Here is an 18639-nt window from a genome sequence, read left to right as displayed (position 1 = left end):
CAGACCTGGCTTGAGCCTTTGAAGTCCCAAAGCCTACCCCCAGTGACACACTTCCTGCAACAAGGTCACACCTCCAAATCCTTCTAAATAGAGCCACTCCCTGTTGACTAGGCACTCAAATCTGTGCTCCTCTGGGGGACATTCTCATTCCAGCCACCACAGTTGCCATTCCTTCTCTCTCTGCCATCGTTCTGATTGAGATTGTAGTTTAATCCGCATATCCCTGACGGCTAAGGTTGCTGACTTTTCTCATGTGTTTACTGCCCTTTTACATCATCTTCTGAGAACTATCTGACCAATGAACTCATTTTCTCAATCACTGATCGAAGTGTTTGTTTATTTAGTGTTTAGTTTTTCCAGAGCGTTGTATATTTCAGATATTAATCTACTGTCTGGTGTATAGCACTTTGCTCCATAACTGCTCATGAACAATAATCCAGCGTTTTATTCACTAATACCCACAGGTCATCATAAAAGATGATTTAAGTGTGCTTGCTCCGTCTCATCCCATGTTGGCCTTTGCTGAGGTAGAGGACAGCCGATCAAGGAAGTTACTATTGTGTCAATTAAAAGCATATATGACCAACAGAAGTGTTTCTTGGTTTTTAATTAGTTATGATCTTTAGCTTTTTTTATAAAGTCCTACAAAGAGAAATCATATTTATCCAATCAGTTTTATAGGAGGAAATGCATGAAGTTCAGACTCTTTCGGTTAACCAGAGAGTTGACTTTCTGGTATAAATTTGTATTTGGTATAAATTCTTTTCCCTGTGAACACGGCATATATGACCTCCCAAAGTCAGTGCATCCTTAATATAAATATTCTTTAAGATATTGATATTTATGATATTGGGAATTTATAATCCTTGAAAGGATAATTGCCGCAGTCCTGGCACACAGTCTCTCCTGGCAGCTGTGTCCAGCTGGTGGTCCGCATTCCTGGCTACTTCTCTAGTGAGTGGAAACATTTAGGTCAATATTGATATAAAACTTGATGAACTTTGTTCTCTTGCAGCTTTGGTTCGCCTTTGTTAATGGATTTTCTGGGCAGATCTTATTTGAGCGCTGGTGCATCGGTTTGTACAATGTGGTAAGCATTCCCCCCTTTCTGTCTGATAGCATGCAGGACTGCAGGGCATTCCTTCAGTGTTTATGTCTGGGAAGTGTATCTAAGCCAATCATCTGTGTACTTAGCAGGCAGCGCAAATAGATCTTCAGGGCCTTTGTCGCTGCGACACATGCTGCAGAAGCCCAAACTCTCCACACATGGTTTCAATCATAGCAGATCATTCTTGAGGAGCCCCGTGAAATTATTAACCCATATATCTTGGTAATAGACCCCTGGCTACCCCCTTTGCTAAACGCTGCTGCAACATTTTCAAGTAAAAATTTCTGTCCTGCATAGATATGGGCAAAGGACGTACGCATACGACCTAGTGAGTTTTCTGCCCTTCTTGGAAGAAATACCTTTGACTTCTGACTTCTAGCTCCTTAAAGAACACTCAGCAGTGTTTTTGAGTTTTGTTGTTGTTTGTTTGGGTTTGGGTTGGTTTTTTTTTTTTCATTACTTGATGGACAAACACAAAAGCCAAAATTAACTATAAAGTATAAGCTAAAATGTCTAGTTTTCTTGGGTTTTGTTTCTCTGGCAGAACTAAGGGACAGATGTGGCTAAATGCCCTGGTACCCCATCTATGGGTCACTGTGGTGATTCTTCTCTTGAATTGCTTTGATCTCTCCTACCGCTTGGTGTACCAATCCTGGCTTCTTGCACTTCATGGAATTTCACCTCTGAAGTAGCTGCCCCAGGGAGGTGTAGATGGAGTCGGGGGTGGGGACCATGGCTAAAACAGCTCATGGTACTGCATGCCTTGGTGGCTGTTTAGCCACATCCTCCAGCCCACTTTTCTCAGTAGCTGTAAAATGCTGAATACACAGTGTGACCTGGACCTGTGGACTTAGCTGTGAGAAGGATCAAGTGTGTGGGCTCAGGTACTGGCCAGGCTGGGTTCTGCTTTTGAGTTGAGCTGTGATGGTTAGTTAGTGGACCGTGTTACCTGCTGCAACCTGTACTACATGCTTGTGCAGATCTACTAAAAGGTGAGCCAGAGAGAGAGAAGGGCTAATTTAACGAGTTAAGGCTCTCCTCAAACCTCCACCCCCACAACCATGGCTCAAGGGCCTCACTTCTGTGTGCTGACGAGAGACTAGAGATGGCTAGAAACTAGACAGATAGATGATAGATGGATGGACAGATGATAGATAGATAGATGATAGTTAGATAGATAGATAGATAGATGATAGATAGATGATAGATAGATAGATAGATAGATAGATAGACGATAGAGAGATAGATGATAGATAGATAGATAGATAGATAGATAGATAGATAGATAGATAGATAGATAGATAAACAGATAGAGAGTAGAGATAGCTAGAGAAGCCACATAGAAACCATGCCATACAGCTAGCTCAGACATGAGGCTGATCCCTTGAAGGATAGGCTTCAACATTAAGGACAGCCTAGGATGCATGTCACCCTATGGAGTGAGTAGAGTTTAACCTGTTTTCATGATCAGGTTATGGTTTTCTTAGCTCTAGATAGCTTCAGAAAATTCAAATTAAACCTAAGAAATTTTAGGGGATGCCTGAGCCCCATGGGCTGAAGGAGGCTGAAGGGCAGTGTTGATCAAAACAAGACCCATAGTCCACTCACAGGAAAAAAAAAAACAAGGATTTGTTTTTAAAAACACAGATTCCTGAGCCCTCAGTCACTCAGTAGAGAGTGTCTCCGAGATGTGTATCTTCTTAAAGGATTGCTCCCAGGGAGTGCCCCGCCTGTGCAAGGTTAGGAATCACCTGACCTCTAATGTGTAGGGTAGGGAACATGTTTTGTGTACACAGTGCCCACCAACCAATAGAGAAGAAGACTCTGTAGCAGATAAATCAGTTCTGATGTGAACCAACCCTAGGTTACCAGAGTCCTAGAATAGGTATTAAAGTGAGTGCTGGGGCATGATAGAAGTGCTTGACTGCGCTTAGGGGGCTAGGGGTGCTGGGGGTACTGGGAGTGCTTGGGGGGTTGGGGAGCTGGGGGTGCCGGGGGTACTGGGGGTGCCTGGGGTGCTGGGAGTGCTTGGGGTGCTGGGGGGCTGGAGGTGCATGGGGAGCTGAGGGTGCTGGGGGTGCTTGTGGGAGTGGGGTGCTGGTCAGAAAGGTGTTTCTACTTGCACCAGACCAGCAGTCCTGCGGTCTCTTCCACTAGACGCTTGAAACCTTTTGAGAACATGAAGGGATTTTCATTCATTTGTGAGTATCATGGCATACTATCCAAGGCTGAATTTTCTATATAGAAAACAGGCTTAACTGGTCACAGTCTAGGAAGCTGAAGGTCCTACAGTGGCCAGCCTGTATCTGTTCAGCCCCGGTGAATCCCTCACCTGGTTCCCTGACACTAGGCCCCACCTCTTGAAGCAGAGGCAGGCAGATCCCTGTGAGTTCGAGGCCAACCTGGTCTACAGGAGCTAGTTCAGGACAGGCTCTAAAGCTACAGAGAAACCCTGTCTCAAAAAACAAACAAACAACAACAAAAAAAAGTAAAGTATTTGACAAAGCAAGGCTGATGTCATGAATTCAAGAGTTTCAAATTAAAAGATCAACCTAACTATGTCACTAAAATGAATAAAAATGAAGTCCCATCAGTAAGTGCCACACAAGTGTTTGAAGTAGTTCAGCTGGTGTTCCCAAGATAAGACCTGGCCAAAAATAAAAATGCAGCCACACAGAAGCCAGTCAGCCAGATTCCAGACGCTTGCAAAGCTGCACACGCTGCCATCCCCAGCAAACTCCCTGTTGGTGGACCAGCCATCACTGCGGGGTGGGGGGCGCCGGCCATCACCAGGGGAGCGGCCATTATCACTGCAGAGTTCAGCCTCACCCTAGAGTTCTCAGCAGCCACCAATAAATTTAGACAAGGGTTGCAAATGCTAGGAAATTCACGAGCAGCTTCAATGCTTATACCAATGCTCCTGCAAATGAAACAATGGTCGCATTAATGCGGTCATTTACGATTGTCTATCCAGAAAATCCAGGAGAAAACAATGAAAAACTACTAGACATGTGAGAGAATTCCAAAAGAGCCAGATTAGACTTTTTTTTCTCTCCTTGTAGCCAGTAATTCTAGGTCTATGAGCTAGTTCTAAATTCTAAATCTCAGTCTTTTTCTATTTCAATGGACTCCTAAAAACTGCAGAAATAGTAAGAAGTCCTTTCAGAAAACAAACTTGTACATTGCTGGCCAGAGCATCCAATGGCCAAGTTCCAGCTGCTTGAGAGACTGAGACAGGGAGAATTATTTGGCCTCAGATTTGGGGACCAGTCAGGTAGCACAGTATGATCCTGTTGCTCATATAGTTTATATAAATTACATAGTTGCAACTTTATGGTATCCCTATGAAATGGCCCACTGTCCTCATGACTAAGTCACCTGGGCCTCAGAACACCTCCTGTGGTCTCGGCTACTACAGAGGCTAAGACCAGAAGATGTTAAATTCCACACCTGCCTGGTCTGTGGAGTGGCCCAGGTCACTTAATAAGACATGTCTCAGAATTCAACAGTAAAGTAAAACAGAAGCAGGGCTGGAGATCCAGCTCAATGTAGAGTGAATGCCTACAGGACCGCTGAGAAAGGACAAGGAAATAAAGACTTAAAACCAGGGCTTAAACAGAAAACGTACTGGGTTTTTGTTGTTGTTGTTTTTGACAGTCTGTGTGATGTATTTGAACACTTTTACACATAGCACAAATGAGAACAGAAACATATGCAGGATTCAACCTGATTAAACATTCCGTTCAGTCCTGAGCTTCTCATGGTTAATATAATATAAATTCATAGCAAATTTTTTTAAAATGTGTATCTCAGGCTGGTTATGACTGGGGGGGCTTTGGTTTGATTTTACAGAACATGCTCATTTCTAACATGATAGAGGAACTTATTCCAGTAGAATCCTTTCCCCACACTAAGAGTCAGCAATAGTGTTCTGAATTACACGCAGCTTGACGTGGGCCGTCACATTTGTATTAACCCATGATTCAAAAATCATCTTACCAACTCAATCACAAAACCATATGGGCGAATAAAACTTTTAATGTTCTTAAAAATATTTTTAAAGGTAGAATTTATTCTGGACAGGATAAAAAGAATTTAATATTTAGCTCTCAAGTTTGGATTATCAGTATATTATTACAGTTCTATATATCAGACTTTTAAGTGTGAGAGATACAAAAAGGGTATTACTTGTCAAATGAACAATGTTTAGCTGAGTCTCTGTAGCATACAAATTAAGTACACTTTATTCTTTAGTACTCATCTGAGACTTTTTGTATTACAAAAAGTTAGCAATAAATCTGATGATCATAAAGCTGTAATACTCCAATACAGCCTCTTGTAAGCCCAACATTTAAGATGGCCAGAACTGAACTATATATTAAACAGAACATAAATAAGACCATAAATAAGTAAATAAATGAAAATAAAATCGTATGGTACAACTGCACAAAATTCTATGGACATGTCCATGGGCGAAACTCTGATGGCTTCAAGGTCATTACAAAGGTTCATGAGCTAGCGTACACATGTACACAATGAGAACAGGTCTGGGGGTGCAAGAGGAGCTATGTGGTACTCTAGGAAGTATAAGTGAAAATAAGGAGGACTTGAACACAGACACGCTGCACACGTTCAGAAGAGACTGTAGTCTATTATCAGACCAGCCCGGAGGAAAGACCATCAAGAACTGTGTGTTTCTCACAGGCTCAGGGACTCTACAGCCGCGTTCCCCTTCCAGAGTCTAAACAATACATCAGAGTCTAATAAGTGCTAATGGTGATTTTTTTTTCTTTTCAACTTTGTGGGAAAGTGTGAATTAATTGTGTTTTCACATCTGGTTCATTATCTGGGGAAAAAATGAATACTTTGCGTATTCCTCATAGAAAAATAAGTTCTAAATGCATTAAAGACTTAAATGGGAAAAATAAAACCATGAGACTCCCCTCACAGGCTCCTAAAAACTACACGTAAACTCCAGGGTGGGAAAACCATTCCCACGTGGGCCGTCCAAGGTTCTTTTTTGACCACTTAAAACTTGAAAACTTTTAGGTTTCAAAAAAACCATGTGGGGAAGAAAAGAAGCTGGTAAACAATGAACGCAACTGGAAGACCCCACTGGGACCCCATAGGGCTCCCCGGTTCATGGGCGGAGAGCAAGAAGGGACTGAGGGTTGCTGAAGCAGGCAGACCCAGATGGTCAGCATGTGCAGACTCACTAGTAGACAGGGAAGTGTAAAAATTTTAAAGGAAGAGTTAATATCTTGACTTTTTGAGACAAGAGAATAATAAACGTAGCATATAACCCCTGCCTGTCAGGAAGCCGGCGAAAGGTCGTCCTTGTTCTTTGCAAAGGGGGATACAAAAGGCTGGAACTCTTTTTAGAGTGCAGGCAGGCAACATCTTATAAAATTCAAACTACATGTTTCCTTCCTTACCCGGCAGCTCTTCCTCCCATGCAATAAAAGAAAAGCATATATGAGACCATATAATAAATGTTTGCCGCATGTTCATGGTAACCAGAAAAGGATGAATGTCTGCCGATGGATTAATAACTCAACAGTACGGCACATCCCTGCTGTGAATTATTATATAAACACTAAAGAGCACTAAAAAGACTGCATTTGTGTTAAATCCAAGAGGCTTGAAGAGCTTTCTGTGATGTATTGTTAAGCAAAATTTATGATGAAGATAAGTGTATGTAATGTCTCCATTTTGTTACAAAAAAAAATGTCCCCAAGCAGGCTACATAGGTGAATGCAGCATGCTTTAAGCAGGATGAAAGTGTGGCAAAGCTTGCTGGGCTATCCCCCAGTAATGAGGGGTAGAGAGGGCTTGAGGTGTATTGAGGAGAGATTCAAATACAAGAGAGAAAGGAAAAAGGTAGCAGAGTCTATGTACGATGCGTGTACCGATACAGAACAGTGGAGGTGAAAGATGAACCCAAAATGCATGCGGAGCTGCTGAGACAGTCCTTGGCCACGCCCTCTGCTCACTATGAAACACCAGCTGCTGTCGCCGTAGAGAAGTGACAGCAGTCGTTCCTAGTCTCCTTGTAGCCTGTTGAAATCGCAGGGCTGCTTCCCATTGACCCTGAGCTAAAGCCAGCGCTTGGGAGAGTCCCTGGCCTGGCTCGCCTGTCTGACCCCAGCAGCCCTGGGGAGGGTGTGTGTCATTGGTCAGACTCTCAGCCTCCAGGTAACTGGTGTAGGTTTGAGACTCTCTTAGAGGGGCTTGTTCTATTCCATGACTACAGAGCTGACTGGGTTTGAGGGTAGAGATTCCATCAAAACAGAGGATAAAATCATGGGCCAAGTGAGAGAGTGACCCACGTGCCCGGGATGGAGACAGCTCATTCCTTCCAAACGTGTCTTCATCATCTCACTTTATTTTGCAAAACAGAAACACGGGCCCCTCTGATGCCTGAGGAGAGCATGTGAAAGTTGGCACCTCAGAGACTCTATCTACTCAAGATTAGTGCCCCCGGGAGTGTTTCTGTGGTCTCCCTTCACCTTTGTACTGTGTCCCCAGCCAGGTACACCCTTCACATGCTACAGGTTTCCCCAAAACACGTTGTCAATGCCTGAGAGTGTTAGAGGGTACCCTTCTCAAAGGAGGCACCAGGAACACACTTCACCATACTCAGCATGCATCACCCTGCCAAATCCTATAGGTCCCATGCCCTGCAAGCCCCGTACTCCGATGCACTGAGTCCTTATTTCACAACGACATAGGAACATCCTTGGCTGACCAACCTCGCTGAGCCCCCACACATCACACCGTTGCATCCCCGTCACCCGGTTGTCACAGGTTACTTCCTCTGCAGTACACACAGGGGCTCAGAAACTGCCTGGGCTTTCTTCCTTGCTGAAGCAATGTCTGAATTCTCAGTGCTGCCCACACTGTCTGCCCCCATCTTGTTCACAGTAAGTGACCACAGTAAATGAGGTACCAGTGCCTCCTAAGCCATGCAGAGAGAGAGACTCAGGAGGAAAAGTTGTACAACCTGCTCTGACAGAAAACACGCCACTTCCTGGAGCTACCTGTAGCGTGAGCACCATCACGGCTGGTTCTAGATAGGAGGACAGCCGTTCACCTCTGAGTTCTTAGCTCATCGGGATTTATGTTCTTAGCACTCCATGGATTCATTTGCATGGATTAACAATAAAGAATGGTTATTTTTAATTTTTTATTTCTTTTGTTCTATTTGACAGATGAGCGGCAGGTTGTGAATCATGGAGCCTCGGGTTTGGACTTGACTAGAAATTAAGTCATCGCTCGCAGAGCCGAAACACTGGCGCAGTGTGAGGCAGAGGGCTGTATTTAATGGCTTATTGTCTCCATGCAGATCTTCACTGCGTTGCCGCCCTTCACTCTGGGAATCTTTGAGAGGTCTTGTACTCAGGAGAGCATGCTGAGGTTTCCACAGCTCTACAAAATCACCCAGAACGCAGAAGGCTTCAACACTAAGGTAAACAATATGATGAAACAGCTCTCGCCTACGAAAGGCACAACCCTGCCTCTCCTTCAGCTCTGAGTACCCTCCCATGAGATGAGTGGTCCTTTACAGAGGGCGCTGACACAGCCCCTTCCCATCCGGTCCTGTGAGCCAGAGGCAATTCCCTCAGGTCCAGCCAGCGTCTCCTGCCTTCTCCCCACAGCTCTGGTATTCTGTGGGCAGCAGCATCCCATGTCCCTTCCCATTACAGTCAGCCGTATGCTCTCATGCGGCCCTTGTTAAGGCTGGCTACAAACCTAGCTTACGGGTTTTAATTTTGTGTGTGAGGTATATGCATGCTTGCACATGGCGGGAGGAGCACACAGATGCAGGTGCATGCAGAGGCCAGGGGAGAACATTGGGTGTCTCTCATTCTCCACTCTATTTTTTGAGATGGAATCCTTCATGAAGCCCGAAATCCACTGATTTGGGTATTTTGGGGGTGACCTCCTGTCCAAAAAGCTCTCATCTGCCTGTCTCTGCCAAGCACCACCCAGTGCCAGGTTTAAAGAAATGCACGGCCAGTTCTAACTTTCAAATGAGCTGGGCATCCAAACTAAGGTCCTTCTGTCTTCTGGGGATGCCTAGAACTCAAAGTGTTGTGCATGTTAGAGGCTTTTTCAGGGAAAGGGTAGAATTTGGAATACTTGCCTTGTATAATATGTCTTAGAGATGGAATCATGTCTAAATATTCAACGAGTGCTCAACAAGTTTTGGGTTTGGGAGGAGTCAGGATTTGCTACTTTCAGAATAGAGATGCTCAACCTGGACAGATTATACTGTAGGGGCCCAGGAATACCAAGGTGGGTCCATATATACATGCTAACAGTGGCGGTGCCATTGGCCAATGTTGCCTGAAGGGAAGCCATGGATCTTCTCTGCAGAGAAGGCAGACGATGAGCATGGCCCTGCTGCTGAGTGGGCAGGGACTACAAGGCTGTAGAGGACCGCCCACCTCTTGGGCAGGGACTACAAGGGTGTAGAGGACCGCCCACCTCTTCAGGCTGTCCCGAGGAGATGCTACTGATGGTCGGCTGTCACGGCTGCCTTATCCTTGGGCAGATGCAAGACTGGAGAAAATTAGAGGCAGGAAAAGGATGGGCAAAAGTGAGCCCATAAGGGCTGAGCTTAAGGAGCAAAGGTACAGTTTTCCGAGCACACACGGGGCCTGGATCTGATACCAGTCATCAGGGTAAAACGACAGGTAAATAAAACTGGGGACAAATCCCGTTGTCTCATAAAGTGATATCTCGTGCCGTTTGGTGCTCCCAACTGCGGTTCAGTCACCTTCGTGACATTCTGCAGCCACCTGTAGATCACTGAGCATGTGTCTCCTGGATTTAAAAGTAGTATCATCTCAGCTGGGCTGGGGCTTGGTAACACAGCACATGTATAACCTGGCTTCAAACAACAACTTTTAAAAGCATCAAAAGGCTCATGACAGTCTCATTAAGGGTAAGCAGAACTCTGTGCCCTTTTGTTGAACGCTGCAAACATTAAAGGAGAATTTCACATTTTTTATTTTGTATCTTGGGAAGCAGTGTGCCATGTCACTGTGGATGCATGGAGGTCAGAGGACAACCCTCAGCCATGTGACTCCTGGGGATTGAACTCAAGTCCTCAAACTTGGTGACAAGAACCTTTGCCCACTGAGCCATCTTGCCAGCCCCCAAAGAAATTTTTTTTTTTTGGTTTTTTGAGACAGGGTTTCTCTGTGGTTTTGGAGCCTATCCTAGAACTAGCTCTTATAGACCAGGCTGGTGTCGAACTCGCAGAGATCCGCCTGCCTCTGCCTCCCAAGTACCAAAGAAAATTTTTTAGTGTGTGTGGCATTAACCTCCAAGAAGACTTTAAAAAAAAAAAGAATGACTAGGGTATTTTAAGATATTAGGAATTTTTTTTTAAAAAAAGACATTAAGGCGAAAAAATTGAGAATTTATACATAAATTGAATTTTCATGTTTGCAAAGTAAACAGAATTTGGGTTCTTTTGCTTCCCACTTTTAACCTATACCCCCTTTTCTGAGTGATTGTGAAGTGTCCTCTTCACACACTGAAGCTCAGTTCTCAGATGTAGGTGCATTGCGTGTCATCTCCATGAAGGTTGTCCTGAAGTAATATTATCTGGAGATCGTCCTGCCACCTACATGGAAACAGGAGGGAACAGTTTTTTTGTTTGTTTTATCTCAGTTTTTTTTTATGGGAGACTAGCAGTGCCCCTTGCAGAAGGGACCCCACCATACCAGGGGCCTTCCCCTTGCCTCAGCTGTCACAAGCTACACACGAGATCCCAGTCCTGAACGTTCTGACCCCTGGTTTGTCTCCCCGCAGGTTTTCTGGGGTCACTGCATCAATGCCTTGGTCCACTCCCTCATCCTCTTCTGGCTTCCCATGAAAGCACTGGAGCACGGTAGGCAATGCTTTCGTGATTTCCACCACCAGCAAGGAATGTCGCCTGCCATGGGGCCAGTGTGTGTACCCTTTCCCCCAGCTGTGCACCGCACGAGATTAAAGACAGGGAACACAGACCAGCCACCCAGCAGGAACTGGTTCCAAGTCTGTCGCGTGCAAGTTCTGTCAGTTCTGGAATTTTCTTTGAAATAGCTATGTAAATACTAGAAACTCCACACTCCGTTTGTGATAACTGAGTCTTTGACCTGGAGGAAGCACTTACGTCTCTTTCCCGTGAATTTAAAAGCCTCTGCCACTCACTTAAACTTTCTGCTTCAAGTTCCTCGTATCTGTATGCAGGTCTTGTAAATGTAATCCCACCCCGTGTTTCCTGAGAGCAATCTCCCCGACACACCTATCTGAAGTCATAGCTGATTCTCCAGGTTGGCTTTAGTCCTGCACAGGAATAGCCTGTGCTAGTTCCCTCTTCTTGATGAAAACACACCATAAAAATGCCATCCCTCTCAAATCATCAGAAGCTCCTTGGGAGAAAAAGTCATTGCTAAAGTTGGCTAGGCAAGGCCCTGGATTTTCCGAAGGACATAGGAGTATAAGGTTTACAAACTGTTCCTGTCGGTGTGCCCCGTGTTCCACCGGAATGGCTCATCACACTGATGCTGTCTGGCCCATCCCATGCTGTCAGATGGACAGACAGCTGCTTATGTCCCATGTGCTTTCCTTTCAGACATCTTACAGCTCCCTCTCTTTAGAAGGCCCTTAAAGATTTAGGAAAGAAAATGAAGTTGTCTGCTTCTAGATCCCTTACTCCCACCCCCCCAAAAAGAGAACTTTCTAGCAAAACAATTGTCTTTGAACTCCAAAGGCCCCTTGCATTTCATCTTTATTTGTGGTGGATTTGATTTCTGAGGGCTCTTTAAGTCAGAGTTCATGAGTAGAAGGGCCTGGGCTGAGGTTTCTGTTCAGAAGCTGTGGCATGTTGGTGACAGGAGCGGCTGTCCCCTTTGCAGGGTTTGACTAGTGACAAGAGTCCAGAGCGCTCGGCGGCTGGAGTTGTAAATCAGGCTTGTGCTCACATCGGGATAACCCTAGAAGAGTTTGCCTTCCAGCAGAGTTTCAGACGGCCATTATGTGCTACAGGGTGGCTCTCTGATGCTTGAGCTTGTGACCTGCAGGTGGTGGCGGCCTTGCTACTGTCTGCCTAGATTCCATCACTCCGCAGATGTGGCCCGTGACTAAGAGTCAGCATGCATACACGTCTAGCAGGTGTCGCTGAGTGAATTTAAAGTTGGGGTTTGCTTCCCTTACCTGTCCCTTCCAATTCCGTTATTTGCCTAACAACAGGTGAACCAGATGGCACCGGGGGTTCTGCATTTGTTGTCGCTGTCAGCATGGGTGTCATCTGGCAAATTTTTAGCATAAGAGTTTTCTTCTAGCAGAGTTGCGCATAGCCTAAAAAGTCAAAGTGTCGGAGGGAACTAAATGACAGATATTAGCTGTATTGGCATAGGGGCCATTTTTGTTCTTCTTGATCTGATTTCCCTAGCAAAAAAAGATAACTCTTTTTTGAGCCAATTTGTAAAGTTTCTCACTTAGTTAGAAGCAAGAGTTGTTAATACCACAGACCGTATGCATTCATGTTTCCATGACTCAGAAACTGTGCTGGATTTCAAGGGTGAAAGATAAATTTAGGGGCCAGCAAGATGGCCTAGCAGGTAAAGGTGCTTGCTGCCGAGCTTGATGACCTAGGTTGGATCACCTGAACCCTCATTTCAAGAGGGGAAAACTGGCTCCCTCAGTGTTTCCCTTGACTTCCACATGCTGTGGTGCACATTCCACGGACACACAAAATAAATAATACTTATAATTTTACTAAAGAAAGGTCAATGTACAAGTGTAAGCTGAGTGTCTTTTCTTTTAAGACTTTGTACTTTAGTACACGGGAGGAAATATCTCGAGTAAAGTGCAAGCGGCATGTGATTGAACACAGAGCTTAGGAAGACATTTCATTTGGGTTGTTACTACCTTTAAAGGAGGCCACACTTAGGGTTAGCTGTGACTCTGAATAGGACTCAGTTGTGCAGGAATGGCAGAAGATCCAAAGTGGGAAATGGGCTCTTTGTCGTTCCCTGTGATCCCTATATGGAAATCCTACCCCCAAGATGATGGAGAGGCGGGGCCGCTGGGGTGGCAAGGTCATGAGAATAGAGCCCTCTTGAGTGTACTCTTGAGAAAGAGACTGGGGAGCGTGTCCTCCAGTGTGTGAGAATGCAGAAAGAAGAGCCCTCTGTGGGGGAATGAAGCCCCTGCCACCCTCAGTACCTGCCAGTGCCTTGATCTTGGACTGTGAGGAATAAGTTCATGTTGATTGTCCCAGTCTGTGGGATCTTGTGGGATCAGTGGACAGTGTCATCCCCCTCTCCTCCTCAAGCCTTGTGACTCTGTACCTGAGAATGTGTGAATGTGTCTGCACATGCCTAGCATTCTATGTGGAAGGCTGAACTCTGAGAAGACTACAGCATAAAGGAAAGAATGGTGGCTAGATGGGGCCCTGGGGGAAAGAAGTGGGAATGCAAGGGAGCCTTTTCTTACTGAAGGGCTGGAGGTAGGAGAGGGGTAACATAAGGCTTTGCTTATGACTCAGTTAAGACTGTTTTATAGAGAAACACAGGACTTGGCAAAAGATTTGGCATGAATTGCTGCTGCTGCTGCTGCTGCTGCTGCTGCTGCTGCTGTTGCTGTTGCTGCTGGTGGTGGTGGTGGTGGTTGTGTGTGTGTGTGTGTGTGTGTGTGTGTGTGTGTGTGTGTGTGTAGGCGGGGACCAGATGTTCATTTCCCAGCCAGTCAGGCGCAAATAACCACACAGAAACTAAATTAATTACAACAATACTTGGCCAATAGCTTAGACATATTCCTGGCTAACTCTTACATCTTAAATTAACCCATTTCTATTACTCTATGTATTGTAACGAGACTATGGACTATTGGTAAGGTTTTCTGGCGTCTTTCTCCTTAGGCAGCTACATGGCGTCTCTCTGACTCTGCTCTCTCTTTCTCTCTCTCCTCTGATTTCCCACCTGAATTTACTCTGCTAAACCATTGACCCAAACAGATTTATTCATTAACCAATAAAAGCAACACATATACAGAAAGACATCCTACATCATCTCCCCTTTTCTGTCTAATTCAAAAGGAAGGTTTTAACTTTAATATAGTAATACTACATATAATAAAACAGGTCAAGCAAGAATTACAGTTGCAATATTTAGTGTATTTATATCTGACAAAATTAAAGAAAATATTCTATCATCTATCTTATCTTTGTGAGTCTAAAGTTTTATATCTAATTTATCTTATATCATAATTAAGGAAAACTATAACTGTCTTCAACTCCACCAAAGACCCCAAAAGGATATGATATTACCTAAGTAAACAGGAAGTGCATTGTAAGCAACTTTCAAAACTCTAGAATTAGCAGAGACATCTTGCTACCTGGACAGTCACACAAAGTTTTTCCATAACATTGGGGCATCTATCTTCAGCCTATAGGCTGATAATACCCGGCAGACTTTTCAGTGAAGCAGGAAATTTGAAGATCTGTCTTGTACTGGCAAAGTTCATCAGTTGCTTTCTTCTGTGTCCTGCAGAATGTCTGGTAGTCTCTTCTATGGAGCAGGAACCCTGAAGGACCATTCCATCATTTGGAAAGTTCAGCAGTCACTTTTCTGTGGGTCCTGCATGCCCAGTTCATATAGCATAGAATAAAGCAGTCTAGGCAAGAGCAGTTTCTTACCCAAATGGCTAGCCTTATCACATTGAAGGCAAATTCCATAACAAGTTTCTTCAGTGCTCTCCAATCTCTCTGAAATAATTGGTGCTGCCAGAAGCAGACATGTCTCACTGTTGAGAAAAGTACTAAGTTCTTAAAACATTTTAAATGCCATATTCTGTAGTCTTTGGAGTGTTGAAGATTATCTATGTAACTGAAAAATATCTCTGTATAGCTAGAAAACCTAACTAAGATGACTACAAGTTTGACTATTATAAATGACTATTTATCTGTAATTTTTAATTATACATTACATTTTTAATTGAACTGTATAAACATAATACCGTAAACAGAGTAGAAATACATATGCACAATGTGATAAAATCAACATTAAATTTGTATTAATAGACCAAGATCCATACCAATGCAAAGTAGTCATCTCTATATCATATCCTATTTTTTTAAGAAATTGACTATAACCATTAATTACTTTTAATCAACCCTTTTAAATGAAAATAAACATTTATAAACAATCATTTTGGGAATTTGGGTGTAGTTTTCTCCAAACTACTTTCTACTATTTGTTGGGCAAAGTATTTTTAGGGGTTCATGGAGACCTTTCAGGGGTCTTGTTTCATCAAACCACATTAGCCTGAAAGGAATCCACAGGTTCTCATCTTCTGTGGAAACAAAAGCTAACCTCTTTTCCAAAGTAACATATCCTTAGACTTAAATTTTTAAGTCAAGATACCTTTAAAATATATATGTTGGTTTACCTTAGCAGCCCCCAGAATCAAACATTTCTCTGCAGTCAAAAACTTCAAAGAAAACACAATAACATACATAATCCAGACTCTCTGTGTAGTATATTCCATCTTTATGTGGCTTATTTTTTTTTACTCCTTTAATCTATGACTGTACTCTTTTATATTACTTTTACTGTCTCTTTAAAGGCTTTACTCCTTTTTATAACTGTCTATATCTTACATATACTTTTTAAACACATGGTGACCTGTTCAGAGGTTTATATTTGTCTGAATCTGTCTTTATTGCATATCTGTAGTCATTTTCTGACCAGGAGCGCTTCTTAAAATATTAAGCAGCATGGCTAGGACTAAGGATGCTTTGATTTTTTGGCTCTGCCCAGTCCAACATGGTGGAGATATGTTTATCACCAGCTCTGTGAGCCATGCTCACTGCTCCAGCTCCAGAGACGCAACAGATCTCTGTTGTCAATAAGCAATTTGTAACATGCTGTTCGCAGACCCCTTTAAGTGCAGGATCTCCTGAAAGAACCAGAGTTCATTCTGCCAGCACAAACCAGGAAGCCAGATCTTAAAGAAGCCATGTGATTTTTTGCTGCTAACACTGAATCAGGAAGACATTCTTAAAGGAGCTGTGCCTTTGCTTGCTGCCAGCAAACAGAGCCTGTCTGAAAAACTGTGGCTACCAAGAAGCTGTGCTTAATCTTTTTCTTTTGTGTCTAGAATTCCTTCCCAAGCTCTCTCAGTTATGTGGATGTAGCTGCCCTCCACATTGGCATGCCATTTGTAAACAGAAACTGCTTCTTCATTTCCTGACTGCTCAAACTCAAATAATCACACAAATATTATATTAATTGCAACACTGCTTAGGCATATTCTTGGCTAACTCTTAATAACCCATTTCTTTTAATATATATACCACTACGAGGCTGTGGCCTACCAGTAAAATTTTCTGGCATGTTTATCCTTAGGCAGCTACATGGCGTCTCTCCAACTCTGTCTGCTCTCTCTATCTCTGTTCTGATTTCCTGCCTGGCTTTACTCTGCTCAACCATTGACCCAAAGAGATTTATTCATTAACCAATAAAAACAACACATATACAGAAGGACATCCCACATCATGTGTTTTTCATTTTATTTGGACAGATAGATTTGGTAGGATGTCAATGGTAAAAATCCAGAAAGTGATTTAATGTCCTAAATACAAGTGAGCTATTTTCCCTCCCTTCCTTCTTTCTTTCACTCCTTCCTTCCTTCCTTCTTCCATTTCCTTCCTTTCCCTCCCTCCCTCTCCTTTCCTTCCTTCCTTCTTTCTTCCCTCCCTCCATCTGTAACTCCAGCTCCAGGGAATCTGATGCCATTGACTTTCTTAGGCACTTACTCTCCCATATACAAAACCATACAGAAAGAAACACACACATACACATGAAATATTAAAATAATAATAGTAGTAATTATAATAATAAATCTATAACTAAGATAATTGTAATAGCAGTAATCATAATAATTGTTTGGCTTTTCAACACAGAGTTTCTCCGTGTAGCTTTGGCGCCTGTCCTGGAACTCACTCTGTAGACCAAGCTAGTTTTGAACTCATAGAGATCTGCCTGCCTCTGCCTCACAAGTGCACCACCACTGCCTGGCAATAAAAAAAATCTTAAAAAAAATAAGAAACATGTACTCTGTCTCCAAGAGTAGAGTACAGAAACATAGTGCCAATTTGAGACAATCCTGGGTGCTCTCCAAAACTAAGAACCCCATCTAGTACAGAGTGTCTTCAAGCCTGCCTCCCTCCTTCCTCAGCTGCTTCCTGAAGCCCTTCCTCAGCATCACCCCTACTCAAAGTCTGGAGGAACCTTTGTTTGACCAGGACTAAGGTCTCTAGAGTGACTTTGCATCTTCATATGTTACCATGTAAATTATGTCACAAAATCAACGAGTGTTATTATAAAACCCTCTCCCAACCATTGGTGGCAAAAGGCTCGGGCACCTATGAGCTCTATTTATTTTTGCCAAGGCAATATGATCTAGGGAAGAAATATTCTTAAGGTGTGTGCAGGTCATTCATTTTCTAGAATGTTTCCAAGAATTTTCCTTTGCTTATTTTTGCATGGTTTTGGATAGACTTCCAAAGCAGTCGTGTTCATGGAGTTTGTGGGGACTCCTTCCAAGTTTCAAAATAAATTTTTCCTCTCAGGAAAATCAATAAATCAGATTTCTCTCAGTGTCCTACCATCAAGCACCCAATGCTTGATCTGAAATCTGCCACTGCTTTGATCTGAACATGTCCATAGGTTAAGATTATGGATGGTGTGGTCTCAGGTCCCACAACTCCAGGGCCATGTTGGCTGCTCTTGGGCTTCCACTGGCATTTCCAGCCTACACAGATGGACGGCCCTCCTTGAAGTGGAATGTGATTATTGGCAAAAGAAGATAAAATTAATTTTGATTTGAATTTTGTTCTGATTTTCCTTGATGAAATTTATAAAGAAAGAAAAGAAGGAATGTTCTTCCCAGAAGAGGAAACTTCCATTAAAATATTGGTGCTGGCTAGTTTGTTTTTGTTTTGTTTGTTTTTCAACTTGACACAAGCTAGGGTCATCAGAGAAGAAAGAACCTCAGCTAAGAAAATGTCTCTGTTGGAGTAGCCTATAAGGAGGTCTGTGGGGGTGGGGGTGGGGCTCTTAATTAATTATTGATGTGGGAGGTCCCTAAGCCCACTGTGGGCGGTACCATCCCTTTGCAGGTGGTCCTGAGGTATAAGAAAGGGAGCTGAGTGTGAGCCTGAGAAACAGAATTCCCTTATGGTCACTGCGTCAGTTCCGAACCCCAGGTTCAAGCCTTGAGTTCCTGCCCTGACTTCCCCTTGTGATGGACTGCGATCAGAGCCTGTGCACCAAGAAGCCCTTTTCTCCCCCAATTGCTGTGGACTGCAGTGTTTTATCACGTCTATAGGGAGCTACTCCAGTGCTGACCTCAGTTCCCTGGAGTCCAGAGTGGAAGTAATCAGTCACTTTTAAGAAGAAAAGGTAGCACGGAGATACTTCAGTATTGACACTGGTTAAGAAACAGGCTTTTCAGCATTGGAGAAGGCA

General features: G+C 43.5%; 1 protein-coding gene across 4 annotated transcripts in view; it reads left to right on the top strand.

Annotated features, from left to right (window-relative positions):
* Atp8a2 (ATPase phospholipid transporting 8A2) overlaps positions 1-18639 on the top strand; it is a 542501-nt gene that overhangs the window by 366009 nt on the left and 157853 nt on the right. For all 4 annotated transcript variants that reach the window (XM_075950134.1, XM_075950131.1, XM_075950132.1 and 1 more), the window contains 3 exons: positions 1016-1090; positions 8454-8576; positions 10934-11012. In XM_075950134.1, coding sequence (XP_075806249.1) covers positions 1016-1090; positions 8454-8576; positions 10934-11012 — 277 coding nt within the window. The remainder of the gene's footprint in view (positions 1-1015; positions 1091-8453; positions 8577-10933; positions 11013-18639) is intronic.

This window comes from Microtus pennsylvanicus, chromosome 15, assembly GCF_037038515.1.
Source record: "Microtus pennsylvanicus isolate mMicPen1 chromosome 15, mMicPen1.hap1, whole genome shotgun sequence".
Lineage (NCBI taxonomy): Eukaryota > Metazoa > Chordata > Mammalia > Rodentia > Cricetidae > Microtus > Microtus pennsylvanicus.
This window is presented reverse-complemented; position numbering and strand designations above follow the sequence as displayed.